This window comes from Protopterus annectens, chromosome 7.part0 (genome assembly GCF_019279795.1).
Source record: "Protopterus annectens isolate FY-2018-M chromosome 7.part0, PAN1.0, whole genome shotgun sequence".
NCBI classification, from domain to species: Eukaryota; Metazoa; Chordata; order Ceratodontiformes; family Protopteridae; genus Protopterus; species Protopterus annectens.
In genome coordinates this window covers 249,932,335-249,947,956 of record NC_056739.1, presented here as the reverse complement: position 1 = coordinate 249,947,956, position 15,622 = coordinate 249,932,335, and the positions used below count along the sequence as shown (strand labels likewise).

The window sequence follows — 15,622 nt, the reverse complement described above, 5'->3', positions numbered from 1 at the left end:
ACCCCATCCCACATTTAAAATTACTAAAATGCCTAGAATTGTACAAATCCTTATTGAAACCACTATTTTCTAGAATATTTTTCTTTCCTATAAACTATAGCAGGCGTTCCTACCCACTTTTTAGCCTACTTGGTGGTCAAATTGTAAAATGTCCCAGTTGTGTCTATATCCGCCACTACTTGAGAATCCATGCAAGTGGTGATAAAACTGAGCCCCATCTTTTTCTTGACCTCTTTTTGGGAAATATAAATGGCAGAGGCTGTAGCTAATCCATTTTGTCCCCCCAAAATGGGTATATATACACCATTAAATGGGTATATATACACCATTAAACCGCTTCCTTGTCACCTCATCACTTGCCTCACTGCGCATTGCCTGGGGGTATCCTCTGAATTATAAAAGCAACTTCATCCATAAATTTATTTACCATTCTGGCAACCCTAACCAGCTGCCCTTTAGTGATGGACTTTTTCTGGTGATAGGGATGCCAGCTATTAAAATCAAAGTATGAATTTGAGTGGGTTTTCAAAATATACCAGATATTAACCTGTTATTTTCAATGTCAATCCCCAACTGAACGTCCAAGTAAGTGATATCTCTACTAAAACTAAATGTGAACTTTCAGAAGTCAACTGTTCCATTAATAAACTCTAAAAAAATCCAACACCAGGCTCCATCAAGGCTACATGTTTATTAATCTGATCCTGGTCATATAACCCTGTTTTTGTTAATTTGTGCTTCCAATCCACTTGGTGTTTGGCCTTCCTGCTGTGTGGTGAATCGTTTGGGTGTTGTCCAAAAACCTTTTGAACCTGCTAGTTCATGTGACTTAAAATTTTGTCATGGAAGACTGCCTTTCTGGTAGCCATTACTTAAGCTAAAGGGTGTCAGAATTGCAAGCCCTGTCTTTTCGACCACCATATATAACTTTCTTCAGTGAGAGTCTTTCTCAGAACGAATCCTTCCTTCATTCCAAAAATAGCTTCAAACATCAGACTATTCACTTACTCGTATTTTTCCCTAATCACTCTAGTAAGGGAGAATATATGCTTGGGTTTGCATAGACAGTTGTGTGTTTACCTACTCAGAACTAGAGATCGCAGGAAATCCGACCAAGTCTTCATTTCTTAATCCAAATAGGTTAGGTCAGGCTGTTTCTAAAATTTATCTTGGCTAAATGAATTACGGATTGTTTGTCTTGCTGTCCATGGGCTGTAGCAATAACTTCCCTGTCCAGTGATAACCCACTCTATCAGATTGATGTCAACTTCATCCGCCTTCTCTGCAGGTACGCCAATTGATGAAATTTGCACTGCAGCTACTTGGTCCACAGCTCACACTTTTGTATCTCGCTACAAGTTGGACATTGTTTCCAAGAACAGAGCATCCTTTGGTTCAGCAGTGCTCAGACATATCTTTCCTTAAGGTCCTCCCAGAGTTTATGTAGCTGGGGACTCTGAGCCATTCGTAATGTATAGTGAAATGGACAACATCGGATTAAAAGTTATGTACCTGCCAGAACTTGGCAACCTATTGATCCTAAATCCCAAAAAGACCAAACTCCTACTTTTCCTTCCCCGTTCTCTTTCATCACAAAACCTCCTTTTTTATTGCATCTTCTAACAATACAAATAGCCAACCTGACACCCACACAAAACTCCTAGGGGTCATTATCGATGACAAACTCAAGTTCAACCCACACATACTCCAGTGTATAAAAAAAGCAAACCAGAGACTAGGTCTGCTATATCGGAACAAAAAATTCCTAACCCCTGAATCTAGACTTACCCTGGGCCAGGCATTCCTCCTCCCTTCCCTCTTATACGCCGCCCCAGTTCTTGCTAATATCCAGGCCTCCACTCTAAACAAACTGCAACAGACTTGCCATAAAATAGCCAGATTCATTACTAACTCTCCATGCAACTCACACCACTGCATTTCTTTAAACTCTCTTCAATGGCTTGAACTTTCCCAGTTTCTGATATATTATCAATTTCATATGCTACACTCTTCTTTATAAACCCTCCTTCTGTCCATCTCCATCTTTCTTGGTCTCCATCTACATCCCATCCCGGACTCACCGTACTTCTAACAAACAATTACTTGATATCTACCACCCAAAAAGGTCAGTAGGCAAACTACTCTACAAACACCCCTTGCCCATGCTTGGAACAAACTTCCCCTTGACTTGCGTTCAATCTCCCACACCTCACACTTTAAAAATGAACTAAAAGCTCATTTTCAGAACCTGCCCTTGCCATGACCCTACCTAGTCTTCCTTCCTTTTATGTACCCTCAAAAGGACCATACTTGGTACCTCATTACACCTCTCTCTCCAATGTGTCTACTATGCATTTGCACAATTTTATACAAACAAAAAATGTTCATTGTTGACCTATTGAACTATATCAATGTAAAATTGTTACTTGGCTTCTTTTTGATGCAACGTTAACTTTATGCACGTATCCCAACATATGTGAATCATTTTGCTATAACTGCTATTATATCAATATTGTTTAAAATTGTACTTGTTTTAAAATGTATTACTGGAGCTTTTCTCCTCGGGTCTCCACTGGAAATGGGCCACAAGCCCAGTTGGACAAACCCGGTTAACAAATGTCAATAAGTAAATAAAATAAATAAATCTGTGTTGTCCTACTGTACTATGCATCACATCCCACCTTCTTTTTACAGCTGAGAGTGATAAGAAGCTGTGGGAATCTACTGGTTCCTAGTTTGGGCTCCTGTTGGCAGCTTTATCTAACTCTATTATTGGATAATTTTCAGGAAGGGGCAACAAACTTGCTCTGAGGTTTTGAAGAGGAGTGAGGCATTATGGGAGTGGGAGGAGTTTGAGGCTCGGTGTGTCTGGAAGTGGCAGTCTGATCCAAAGACCCATTCATGATGCATAGTGAAATAGGACCACATAGATGCCAGGTTACGGTAAGTACACATCACCTAATATTTTGAATGTGATCAAATGCTGACAGAGTATGTACTGTTGAAAGATTTATAGCGGTAACAATTCATCTAACTACTTAGATTAAACATTTTATAGAAAGTAAGAAAATGGGGCCCAAAGAAAGAAATGGGAAATGTTGAGCAAGAATGACCTCCATAACCTTTTTACAACTGGCTAAAGCTTTTCGCTTATTGCTTGTGCTAGATGCCTACCGTCCCTTGCCCCCCCCCCCCCCCCCCAGAGTTTTCACTTTAATTTTGCGGTTTAAATTATTCAGCTCCCCTATACTTGTAATATCTTGTGTGTGTTTATCCTGTGTAGCACTGACTTAAACTTTTCTCTTTTCTCTCTTAGGTGGTGATACTGAAAAGGAAAAGATGCGAGTGGATATGTTAGAGAGCCAAGCTGTGGACTTCAGAAATCGCTTTACAATGACATGCTACAGTGCTGATTTTGTGAGTATGGTGGTACTTATCTGAAACTTGGTCAGAAGTATGGTAGGGAGGGCATGTTATGAAGAGTAGTTCTGTTTTATAGGTTTTTATAGAAGTTGCATATTATATAACCTGTTGTAAATCCAATGCTGGAGAGAGGATAGTGAGGGGAATGTTGAATGGGTATATTTTCGCCATAAGTTCAAAAGTAGTGTCAAGGTGAGTTGAGCAAGGATGGCATTTTTCTGTCCTCAGCTAAGAGCTTGTTAAAAGTTTTTCCTTTTTGTCAGTCTGACTCTGATAAAGAAATGAAAGAAATTCAGGTTACAGTAGGAGATTCATTTGTCTGCAACCTGTGGGTTATGGATCCGATCCGGCATGGTTTTCCAGCTATGGATCCGAGCTCTCAGCTCTCTCCCACCCATAATGCCTGCTCTCTCCTATGACCTCTCAGATCTAGTTTGCCGCGCTGGTGACCAGATTGGTTTTCTTGAGCTCTACAGCTAAGTGGTTTTCTTAAGATTTTCTAGTGCTAAAATTTTTTTGACAGTTTGTGTGAAAGTTTAGGTTCCCCTTTTTGGTAATAATTAGTTTCTCCCCTCTGGCTGTAGTGTGTGTGTTTGGGCCTGTGTTGTGTGTCTAGTTTTATTTTTTTTTTTTTATTTTTTTAGTAATAATATCTAGGCTCTTGGGATATCTGAACAACCCTAAGGCTATTTTTTTTTAAGTGTGAGTGTGGGCCATAGCTTTTCCCTGCTGATGGCCGGCCCGTCTACCCGTCCTGCCGTCCCCTTAGTGGAACCTCATTACCACCAGAGCACGGAAGAGCGGGAGGAACCGCCAAATCCCAAACCGCCCCGTATACCAAGTCCATTCCTCAAGTCCCCTGACTGACTGTTGTAAAGGGGCCTCAGTGGCGTCCGTTGGCGGCCACACCAGGGGAACTTGCTCAGGAGAGTCCTCCCAGTCATCCCGAGAGCAAGGAGCCTCGGATGATGCTTTGGGAAGCGGATGTTTAGTTCAGCGACCTTCTCAGTAGTAGGCTGAAACTACCTGGACATGTGATTAGGATGCAATGGTTCTGCCTGTTAAATGACTGGAAGTGATGCCTTGACCCAGCCGTGAGAAGAGCTGAGATCGTCGGCTCTGTGTTTCTTCCGCCCCTCCTCAGCCTAACCAAAATAGCCAGAAGGAGGTAGTTCGAAGGTGGGCTTAGTCCCCTCAAATCCGCCCCAGCCCACCAGTTCCTCGGGCAGAGAGGGAGGGGGACGCCCGCCCAGCCCAAGGCAGAGGGCTCCCAGGGCTGGTCAGAGAACCCTTCTCTGAAGCGGCGAGGCAGCAGCCTCACCGGGTTGGCTTGCCGGCTGCTCGCTCTGGCACGGGGGAGGGTTTGGAGCACGGAGCGGCTATGGCGGCCATCACTTAAATAACATCTCAGGCAGATAGATCATATCCATATCCGAAGGCCCCCGTATGCGTTGCCAAAATTAACTCCCGTCCCTCCACTCCGTTCCACCGGTCAGTGCTTTGCTTTGGCAGAAAATGGCCATCTGCTAAATCAGCCCATCCCCAGACCAGATCAGAGATCAGATCAGGGTTCCAGGTTTTTAGCCAAAAGGTGCAAAGGCGGAGGGATCTAAGACCAATTTTAGACCTTTCACTCTTGAACCTGCGTTCGAGTGGAAGAAATTCGGGTTTGCAGTGCATTCTCCCTTTCTCCCTAAAAACCTGGATGTGCTCCATAGACTCCATAGATGCGTACTATCCTCTGTCTGCCAAACTGTTGTAACTTCAATGAATACTTAACTGCTGGCACCTGTAAAGCAAGTACAAGCTTCATTCCTTAGATGTTCACTGGCAACTTAGATTTTATCTAAACAGGACAGCCATAGGCAATCCGACCAGTTGTACCTCTGAAACGAGCAGAGAAACACAGATGTCTCATTATCACGCTGTTGCAGTCATTACATTTGGGTTGTCTGCTTCTGGTAGGCCCTCACGGAGGTACCTGATTAACAAAGTCTTCCTTCCATGATCCCTCTGTTCCATGGCGCCAGGTCGTCAGGTGTATAAAACATGCAGCTGATGCAATTAAATCAGTCTTTTTTTAGTTCTTTTGCTGGCCAGGTAGATGGACAGTGTTGAGTCTATCTCTTGTCAGAAAAAAAAAAAATTGGTGTTTGAATTTGGGTTAAGGACCAGAATGTCTCCTTTTGGGAAGACCAAAGTACTAATGGCAATTTAATTTCATGTTAACCATTCTGTATGCCAGTCTGCTAGGGGTATTCAGCGTAACTGTTTCAAAATGTACAATATAACTTATTTAAAAAGTGGTATACTGCATCTGTCTGATCTGTGTTCAACTTGCAAGCAATAGCGAACTGTCTTGTAAAGCTTGAGACTGTGCATGATGGATCTGTTAAATATATCCTTGTTACCTGTTTTGGTAGGCTTTTGGTTACTTATAGTGGGTCGCAAAATGGCCTGTACTTTTTCTGCCCCTTTGATTTACAGATGGACACCACAAATGCCATTCTACACACTTTGAGTCTAAATTATTTTCTATAGGCTTTCATACAACCCAGCCAGGGCACCTACAGGCAAAGGACTCCTTTTGATTTGACTCCAGTTTGGACTACCCGTAAAAGCTACAGACTGTGAGGAAAAACTTTTCCACACTAGACTATCGAAAACAAAATCTGTTGCATCACTAACTCGCCCCTCTCATGGACACCACTGCATCACCCTTAAGACCAAATAGCTGTTAATTGCCCAACTTTATAGCAAGCATGCAGACATCTATTTTGGAAAACTCTCCAAACAATGTCTCTCTCAAACAACCCCACCCCTCAACCCAGGCTAAACTTTACCACCCACTTTTTTTTATCCTTCAATGCACCTAAACAGTAGCAGTCCTTCCCCACCAAAACATAAAAGAACTAAAGTCTCACTCCCCCTCTTCAGAGCAGAACTTTAAGAAAAATGTTTCCACACCAAATCAAACTTTGCATGCCTCACAGCAGGCCACCTCACCAAAGGTACTTTCAGTCTCTAGCATTAATCTTAAATTGATAACGGCCCTTAACCCCATCTCTTGCCTTGATTCTTTCATTACCCCCCCCCCAGCATTTCCATCATGATGTAAATCTGAAATATAATCCTGTAAAATGTACATCATTCTTGTAGTTGCTACATCTATTCATTGCTACTGCAACTTTTCATTTACTTTTAGTTCTGTTCTTTTGAGGTTGTGTGGTGGGGTGTTGTGGTGGGTGTGGTGTATTGTGGTTGTTTATTCTTCCTTTTTATTCCGAGCCCTCTTGCTTTTCCTGAGGTAGTACTGTCCGGTTTATATGAATTCAGAGGACAAACACTTGCATGTCCCCTTTCTTTACAAGTTTATCCGGAGTATCTTACAAGACTTATGCTGCCAGACGTGACTGTTTCATAGGTGACTGTGGGTAGTGAGTAGGGGGAGGGGGGGCAGATCAATTGACCCATATAAGTGGCTGTTGCTTTAGCTTTTGGTAGTATACAGGCAGAACCAGAACTGTGGAAGAACAAGCTTAGTTTTCCTGTCATGGGCTGGTGGTAACTCCATTCCTAGCTATGCAGCAAAATTGAGATGCAGGTTTTTCAGCTGATAGGCTGTTTTTTACACTCCAGTGGACTGGCCAGGATGTTCCCCAATGTGTCTTGGCACTGATGGAGATGTTTGGAGGGGGGTGACTGGCTGCATGAAATTTCTGGTTGCCCAGATTGCAGTTGCAAACATCGCAGATACAGACTAGACTTGATGCAATTTGGAGCTTTTTGAAGCCAGTCCCAATTATGTTATTAGGAAACCTGGGGCATGAGAGGTTCTCGGATTTGATGGCTTTAAATGTGGTGCTGCTGCTGGCTGAAGTTCAAAGCAAAGAAATGGTGACAGCAAGTGATTACTGCAATGTTGGGTTTAGGGGAGCTCTTGTGGGAAGTTGGTCACATAAGAGAACAGGCTCTGTCCTCCTGCTGTACTCTCAAGGTGGCCGATACAAAATGAACCTCAAATGGGATTATTAGCCAGATGGCTGAAGTACACCCCACTGGGGAGTTGCATTTCCCACTTAACATAGTTTCAGCAGTGAACTTACCAGAGGTACTTTTATTTCTACACTGCAGATGAACCTCGTGTTTTTACTTCATTTTTTTGTTTTAATTCTATTATGGGTTGATGTGAAATAAAAATGCTAAATGGAAATATTAAACAAATAGTTATACACACATACTAAGCTCGAGTTGTTATAAATACGTAATATCAAAATGTTATTCCAAATTTAGCTGCTAGGTCTTAGAATGTTGACTTTTAAACTGAAGGTGTTGGTTGTCATGTTAAGTGTTTGTGTCTCATTTTATGACTATTTGTTACAGTTTTAATGTATTGATTTTTTTTTTGCTTTTTTGGTACGATTGTACTATTCTGGCGATTAGTCCCCACCACTATACATAGAGCGAGAGAGACGCACACAGAGGGGGGGGAGAGACATGGGGAGACTCAGACTCACAGAGAGAGAGAGACAGACAGAGAGGGAGAGACGAGAGAGGATGCACAGGAGAGACTGACAGAGAGAGGGGGAGAGAGACGCAGACAGGGAGGGAGACACAGAGACAGACAGGGGAGACACAGAGAGGAGACACAGAGAGGGAAGAGACACAGAGAGGGGGCAGACACAGAGAGGGGAAGAGACACGAGAGGGGGAGAGACACATGAGAGGGGGAGACACGCAGAGAGGGGGAGACACGAGACACGAGAGGGAAGAGACACGGAGAGGGGGAAGCACACGGAGAGGGGGCACGACACGGAGAGGGGGCACGCACAGAGAGAGGGGCGACACACGGAGAGGGGGCACAGAGCGAGACGGAGAGGGGAGCACAGACGGAGAGAGAGACTTGGAGGGAGAGACGCGGAGAGGGAGAGACGCAGAGAGGGAGGGAGACGCAGAGAGGGAGGGAGGCGCAGAGAGTGTGAGACGCGCACACACAGACTTTAGCCCCAGTCTTGCATTAGAGATGGTTCAGGGGTTGTACGAAAGGATGGTAGGCCTGGCAGTGGGCCGGGGTTAAGCCAGAAAGAATGCAGCAGAAGGGGAACCCAAAGTTGTTGCGTTTCCAATTGCATGTAATGAGGGTAACTATTTAAAAAAAAAAAAGTAAAAGGTTAGTAGATGTACAAAGTTAATTTTGGAAGAATATTTCAATGAAAATTCCTTTCCTCTAGGTTAATCTTGAATGAAAATTCCTTTCCTCTAGGTTAATCTTATATGGGCTTATCAGATCAAGCAAATTTTGAGATTTATATCCCATTCAGTCTGCATACAACTCTCGACCACATTGGCGATCTGTATGTTGCTGTTGAGGTTAATGCAAAACATTTAATGTACACTTTTTTTCCAGTTGGGATGCATGTGGAAGCTGCTGTTATTATTCATACAGTCTTGCTCAGCTTCTTAATTGCCTGTGCTTTCTAAACACGTCTGAAGTTCATTATTTGGCTTTTCAATCTCTTCAGTAGATACTGGGTAGCTATGGCTGACCATGTTTGCAGATCACTGCAAGCTGGGTGCGATTATAAATTCCTTTAATATGGACATCCTTCCAAGAGGGTCTCGCCCAAACAAATGACTGGTGCCAAGAATCATGGCCTCAAACTGAACGCCAAAAAATGCATCATCCTTTTGAGGAGACTGATGTCCCCACAAATTATCACATTGCGTGCTTAGGACCTTATCAGTCATGAGGGACTTGGGCACCCTGGTTGATACCAAACTGACTTTTGACCACCATATTGCCTCAGATGTGTGGAAAGATTTCTATATGGCCCACCTCATTAGTAAGGGTATCTCTTCCAGGGGCAAGGTGGTCATAACATCCCTGTGTTCTTCTCCTTTTATAAGACTCCTTGAGTACAATGCCCCTTTCGGTATGTACCTCTCAAAGCACGTGCTGCAGCTGGTGACACAAGAGGTTCCTCACCCAGAGAATCCAGGGTTTCAAAACTTCTACCCTACACAGATATCTACCCTACACAGATAGGCTAAAAGCCCTGTCCCTCTACTCTGTCTCCTACAGACTTCCCAGAGGTGACCTCTGGCATACAAAGCAATCTTGGACCCTGCCCTGACAGAACTGCTGCATAGTCAAGCTCCATTCAAGTAATCCGCACTCACGATCTCAACCTAGTCTGTGACATCAATAGGACTTGTCGGGACAGACTTGTGTCCTAGAAATACTCCCCCTTTTGTTGAATAATTCCCTCTAAACGTAAAGCAGATTATCTCGTTAACCTTAGCGCAACCTGGATACATGGATGGGGAACAGAAAATACACCCCTGGGATTGCACTTGTCACTGCTGGACAGTGGCATAGGGTGCAGACTTGTAACATGGGCTAAATTCTTGGCTAGGCTTGTAAGGGCCTTGGGGCCAATAGCTTAGTAAACTTCCTATGATCCTAGTGATTCAATCACTCTCTGCCTTCAGTCTTGTATTTTTTTATTTTTTCTGTTTGCAGTAGTAGTATATTTATCAAACACTGACCATTACTGCACTGGTGTAAAAATAGTTCAGTAATAACTACCCATTTTCAAAGAAAATATGTTCTCCAATGTAGTTAATGTTTAAACTAATATTGTAGATGTAGTTCCGTGCCAAGATGGTCATTTTTTCATCTCCTTAGTGTAGGCTGATCTGGAGACCTTTTTCAGTTAAATTGGCCAAGTACAGTGTCAGTACCTAACTACCTACATGCGTGCATAAATATGTATGGGGAGTGTATATGCGTGTGTAATTAGCATACTGTGCTGATATAAATGGTCGTATTTGTGTTATAGCTTCATTTTATTACTGCAGGATAAATTGGTGTCTCTTGTACTGTTAATTTGCTGTTTTAAGTTCTTAGGCATTACTTTTGAAAAGAGTACGACTATACTGTCCGTACGCAGTAGAGTATGTGTGCATGGGTCAACCAGTTTTGAGGCGTAACATTAATACAGCTGGCACTTGACTCGTAGCCTTAATCCTCTGCACTACTAAGGTATTTCAGTGTTTATTCCCCCGGCCTTCATTTGCTTGCTGTGGGACATTGTGAAAGTCCCTTAACTTGACAGTGCTTTGGGGCAGTTGGGATATTGAGCAGCAGTCCTTAATGGTTTACTGCACTGCATGCTGAGTAACTATGTAAGAAACTCAAACAAAACCCATCTAGTCAGTTTTACTGACCATGTAAGTATTAAGTATGTAATGAAAAGATAAAAGCAGTCTGGTACAGATCAGGTAAATTCGGTGGAAATGTGAAACTTGCATCTTCTAGACGCCTTAAAAGTAGACTCCAGCTCTGCTCTTGGGGGTGGATAAACTAGTTTCCCATTTAGCATAATCTATGAATGACTCATAGGTTTATTTTGGCATCAAGATCACTAGTAGACAATCATACTGGTCCTGTCATACGAATGCAATTCACAACTCAGACATTCTTAGTATGGTAGTACCATTGTTGGTTATTTTATAGAGAGAGACTGACTTGGCATAATAATATAGTTGTGTTCCTTTTCACTTGCTGTCATTCTGACTGCCATCCCAGATGTTCTTCGTGTTTCACTGTTGCAGTCCTCATATTTGGGTTATCCCTGCCAGGGTAGCCCTCAGTCGGCCCGAATACCAGAGGCTTAGTATTTTTGCATCGGTTGCTGTTGCTTCAAGCCTGACATCAGGTTATCAGTAGTATAAAGTAAGGCAGCGAACACTATTACATCAATCTTTCTTGCCAAGGAGCCCGAAGCAGAAGCAGTTTGCACAAGTGCCGGTCGGCTGCTACCAGAGTCTGTTTTTTCCGAATTGAAGGTGAAGTTTTCTGAGGCTGAGTACCCCGTTGGGATTCTTTTTTTCTTGCTCTAACCGATGTCCGAAACAGATGTTCATTGTGTTTCACTGTTGCAGTCCTTACAATTGGGTTATCCTGCTGGCAGGCTACCCACAGTCGGCCTGAATTCCAAAGTCCTAGTCCGGTGTCTGTTGCTGTCGCCTCCTCCCTGATGTCAGTGCGCCAGGGGTATAAAAGATGCAGCAGACGCCATTTTCTTCAGTCTATTTTGCCGCACGGTGCCCGAAGCGGAAGCAGTTTGCAAGTGCCGGTCGACAGACTCCTGAGATTTTCAAGTTCGAATTTCAGATCCGAAGTCTTCATTAAAGCTAAGTACCCCGTTGGGAAAACTTTTTTCTTCCTCCAGACCAATGTCAGAAAAGTTAATTGTATTTCTTGTGGGAAGCAAATACCTAAAGGATTTTCATTCTTACTGTATTCCTTGCCTAGTCCCTGACCATGACGTTGCTAGTTGTCTTTTTTGTGCTAGATTTAACCAACGCACTATTAAGAGTCAGTACAATTTTGCATTTCATTATTTTGGCAGAAGATTTAATTATATAATGCCGTCTGAACAGCAGACTACTGGAATTTATAAAAAGCGCAAAGAAAAAGAAAAAGGACAGGCATCAGAGGTCCAAAATAGACTAGGCTTCTGCTAGGCCAGTCGCAGGTTCTCAGTGAGACGCTTTTGCAGCCCTTGACGCCTGCTACCTCGGAGCCACAGGCAGTTTCAGACTCCCACGTGGAGCCAACTAGGCCACTCAAGGTATTGGACCCTCTGAAACTATTCCCTCAGATGGGTCCAGAGCCACTGAGCAGGCATCGGCTTCTGAGGGTGTTTTCAGGCCTACACAGTTGTATGTGAAAAATACTTCAGCTTCAGTGGCAAAGACTAAAGCACCTCTAAAGACAAAGAAACAAGTACAACATTCCCTTGGACAGGCCTCAATGCCTAAAAAACAGATGCTTAAAATGGCCGAAGACCTAATTACTTTGATCAGGGGTTCCCATCCCCCTCTTGATAAAAGGCCTAGGCAAGAGACAGAATATGAATCTTCAGATCAGGTTTCCATTTCCTGTGATTCCTCTTATTCCTCTTCTGAACAGGAATACTCTTTTTCTCCCTTGAGGATTATTTTGGGGAGACCCTGCATACTATGAGGGAGCACTTCCACTGGGAGAGCCAAGATTACTCAATCTAAGAAAAGGCTCAGACTTCCTTTTACTACCTCAGCACAGGCCCCTTGCTATTCCTCCTGTTTTGGATATTGTAGATGTATTTTTAGAGTCCAGTCTGACTCCTGACTCTACCACCAGCTCCTGTTAAGCCAGACTGATGCTACAGGGTTCCTGATTCACATAAATTTATTTATAAAAACCCTGCTGCTGACCCAACCCAGAAACTATCTCTCAGAGTCCCAAAGGGGTCAAGGCTTCCACTGCAAAAAAACCCTATCCCCTCCGATAGGGATTCAAGGGCCCTGGACAGATGGGGGGTGGGGGGATTTACACTTCTGCTACCTTGGCTGTAAGGGCTTTAAATTGTCAGTTTCATATGCTTAAATATCAGCAATATCTTATGTCACTACTTAAACAGAAAATGCTGACAAATTCTGAATGTGCAGAAAACAAAGAAATGCAGGATTTATTGCATGCAGCTGAACAAGTGGGAAAGCATACTTTGCAATGTGGTTTTGATTCTCTGGAGGCCTCCTGCAGGGCCGCTGTTACGGGTCCTGTCATTAGGAGGCATGCTTGGTTAAAGGAACGGAATCTGCCTGGTCATTTTAAAGCAAAATGATTAGATGCTCCATTACAGCATGATACCTTGTTTGGTGTTAAAGCAGAAGAGGTGTTGAAGAAAGTGGAGGACAAAGCTAAATCTATGCAAACAGTCAAGGATTTCTTACAGGTTCAACCTCCCAGATTTAGCAGGAACTGGCCTACAAAGAATTGGTCCTTTCCATTGTCAGGCCACAAAGAGGCAGATACAGAATTGGTCCTTTCCAGTGTCAGGCCACAAAGAGGCAGATAGACGCCCCAGAGGCAGATCCCAGCCCCAAGGCTCATATAGATCTAAACAATGGGGTGCTTCTACCTCCAAAAACGGAGAAGATAAATCACAGCCATACAGGAAATGATCTCTGACTTTCCCCTGCCAGCACCAAGCACTTGTCTTCTGGCAGCTCCTTTAGGGGGAAAACTAGCATTTTTTCACAAAATTGGCACATGATCACCGAGGACAAATGGGTCTTGAATGTAGTGTCACAAGGCTACAGGTTCCATTTTCACACCCTGCCAAGGGCAAACTGTATGCCAGACCTGCCACACAATCAATGGGCAGAGGCACAAAAACGTTTCATCCCTCATGGACATGAGGGCCATTCAGCGAGTACCATAGCAAGAGCAGGGACTAGGATTTTACTAAAGACTGTTCTTGGTGCCCAGAAAGGACAAAGCTTGGTGACCATTTCTGGATATTCCAAAATTCAAAATGTTGACACTGCAGCAGCTTTTACCCATGCTGGGCAAGAAGGCTTGGCTTGTGACTTTAGACCTAAAAGAGGCATACCTGCATGTCCAAATCAGACAATCATGCAGAAGATACCTCAGATTTATAGCTGGCTCAATGCACTACCAATTCTCTGCACTGCCCTTTGGCTTATCTACTGCTCCCAGGGTCTTCACAAAATGCCTGGCACCAGTAATTGCATTTTGCAGACAGAGGAATGCAAATATATCCTTACTTTGACAACTGCCTTGTTCAAGCAGATAACAAGGACATTCTACTGCAGCATCTGGCATTTGTAGAAAGATTACTAACATGCCTAGGGTACACAGTAAACGAAAAGAAATCAAAACTAGTACCCTCTCAAGAGATAATATTCCTGGGTGTAAGCTTAAGTACAACTGCCCAGATGGCTTATCTCACACCAGACAGACAACTGATAACTGGGTCTTTGTTGCCAACATTTTGAAATAAGTAATCTGCAAGAAAAATTCTGCAGGCATTGGGCTTCATGGCATCCTGCATTCTAATTCCATATGCAAAACTGCATATGAGGAATCTACAATGGTATCTAAAAAGTGTTTGGACTCAACATTGCCACAGCCTGGAAACAATTACCCTCATTCCCTGCCTGCAACAGGAGTTTCGATGGTGGGAAAAGGCCTGTCGCCACAACAAGGGACAGCCTTTCACTTTACCCACAGCCAAGCAGACCTTAACAACAGATGCATCAGATTATGGCTGGGGGGCCCATATGGCAGGAAGATGTATTCAAGGCACATGGTCCGCAAGCCAAATGCATCTACATATCAATCAAAAAGATGCTAACTGTTCAGAATGCCCTTACAGCCTTCAAGGATCTACTTCAGCCAGGACAACTATTGATAGACGGACAATACTACAGTCATGTGGTACATAAACCAGCAGGGAGGCACACATTCCTACCACCTCTGCAGACTAGTCATGACTTTGTGGGACACAACATTGACTTACCAAGTACATTTGCAAGCGCAATTCCTGCCAGGAAAGATAAATACTCTGGCAGACGAACTAAGCAGAAACCTAATGGATCCCCACAAGTGGAAATTGGATCCACAAGTCTTCAGCATGACAAGGAACTGGGGATGCCCGGACATAGACCTATTTGCCTCCCCTCACAACTGCCAACTACAGACATTCTGCACAAGGACTTAATCACAAGCAAGCATGGAAAGTGGATGCTCTATCTTTCAGCTGGAAAAAACTTAACAGTATATACTTTTCCTCCACTGCCTCTCCTCCCCAAGGTCAGACGAGAAGCCAAAAATGATACTGATTGCCCCAAACTGGCCCGCCAGCACCGCTACCCAATCCTAAATAACTTGTCTGAATGCCTAGCCTGGACATTACCTCAAATTCCTCACTTATTGACCCAACAAAACAGATCCTGCACAGCCAACTCAGGACCTTAAATCTGGCAGCATGGTGGGTAATGTAACCATTCAAAACACACCTCTCTAAAGCAGTGATGGATGTTATTTTGGAGGCCTATCACCAGAAAATCTTATGCAGAAAAATGGAAGAGATTCTCTGCTTGGAACCAGGCACAAGGAATTGACACGATTGTACCAAATATTCCTCAGATTTTGCAATACTTAACTGAGATGCTGGGCAAAGGCCTATCCTTTAATCAAGATTAATGCCTCTGCCATTTCAGCTCATTACAATACAGAACCACCTATTTTTTCTCATCCATTACTAAGGCAGTACCTTAGAGGGGCCAAAAACATAAGACCTTCAAGGAGAGCACCAATACCTGCATGAGACCTCAATTATGTC

General features: G+C 43.5%; 1 protein-coding gene across 1 annotated transcript in view; it reads left to right on the top strand.

The window, feature by feature from the left end:
• Positions 1-15,622, top strand: part of LOC122806378 (glutathione S-transferase Mu 3-like) — a 294,186-nt gene that overhangs the window by 125,286 nt on the left and 153,278 nt on the right. Inside the window, exon 5 of the mRNA XM_044076732.1 lies at positions 3,317-3,417. Coding sequence (XP_043932667.1) covers positions 3,317-3,417 — 101 coding nt within the window. The remainder of the gene's footprint in view (positions 1-3,316; positions 3,418-15,622) is intronic.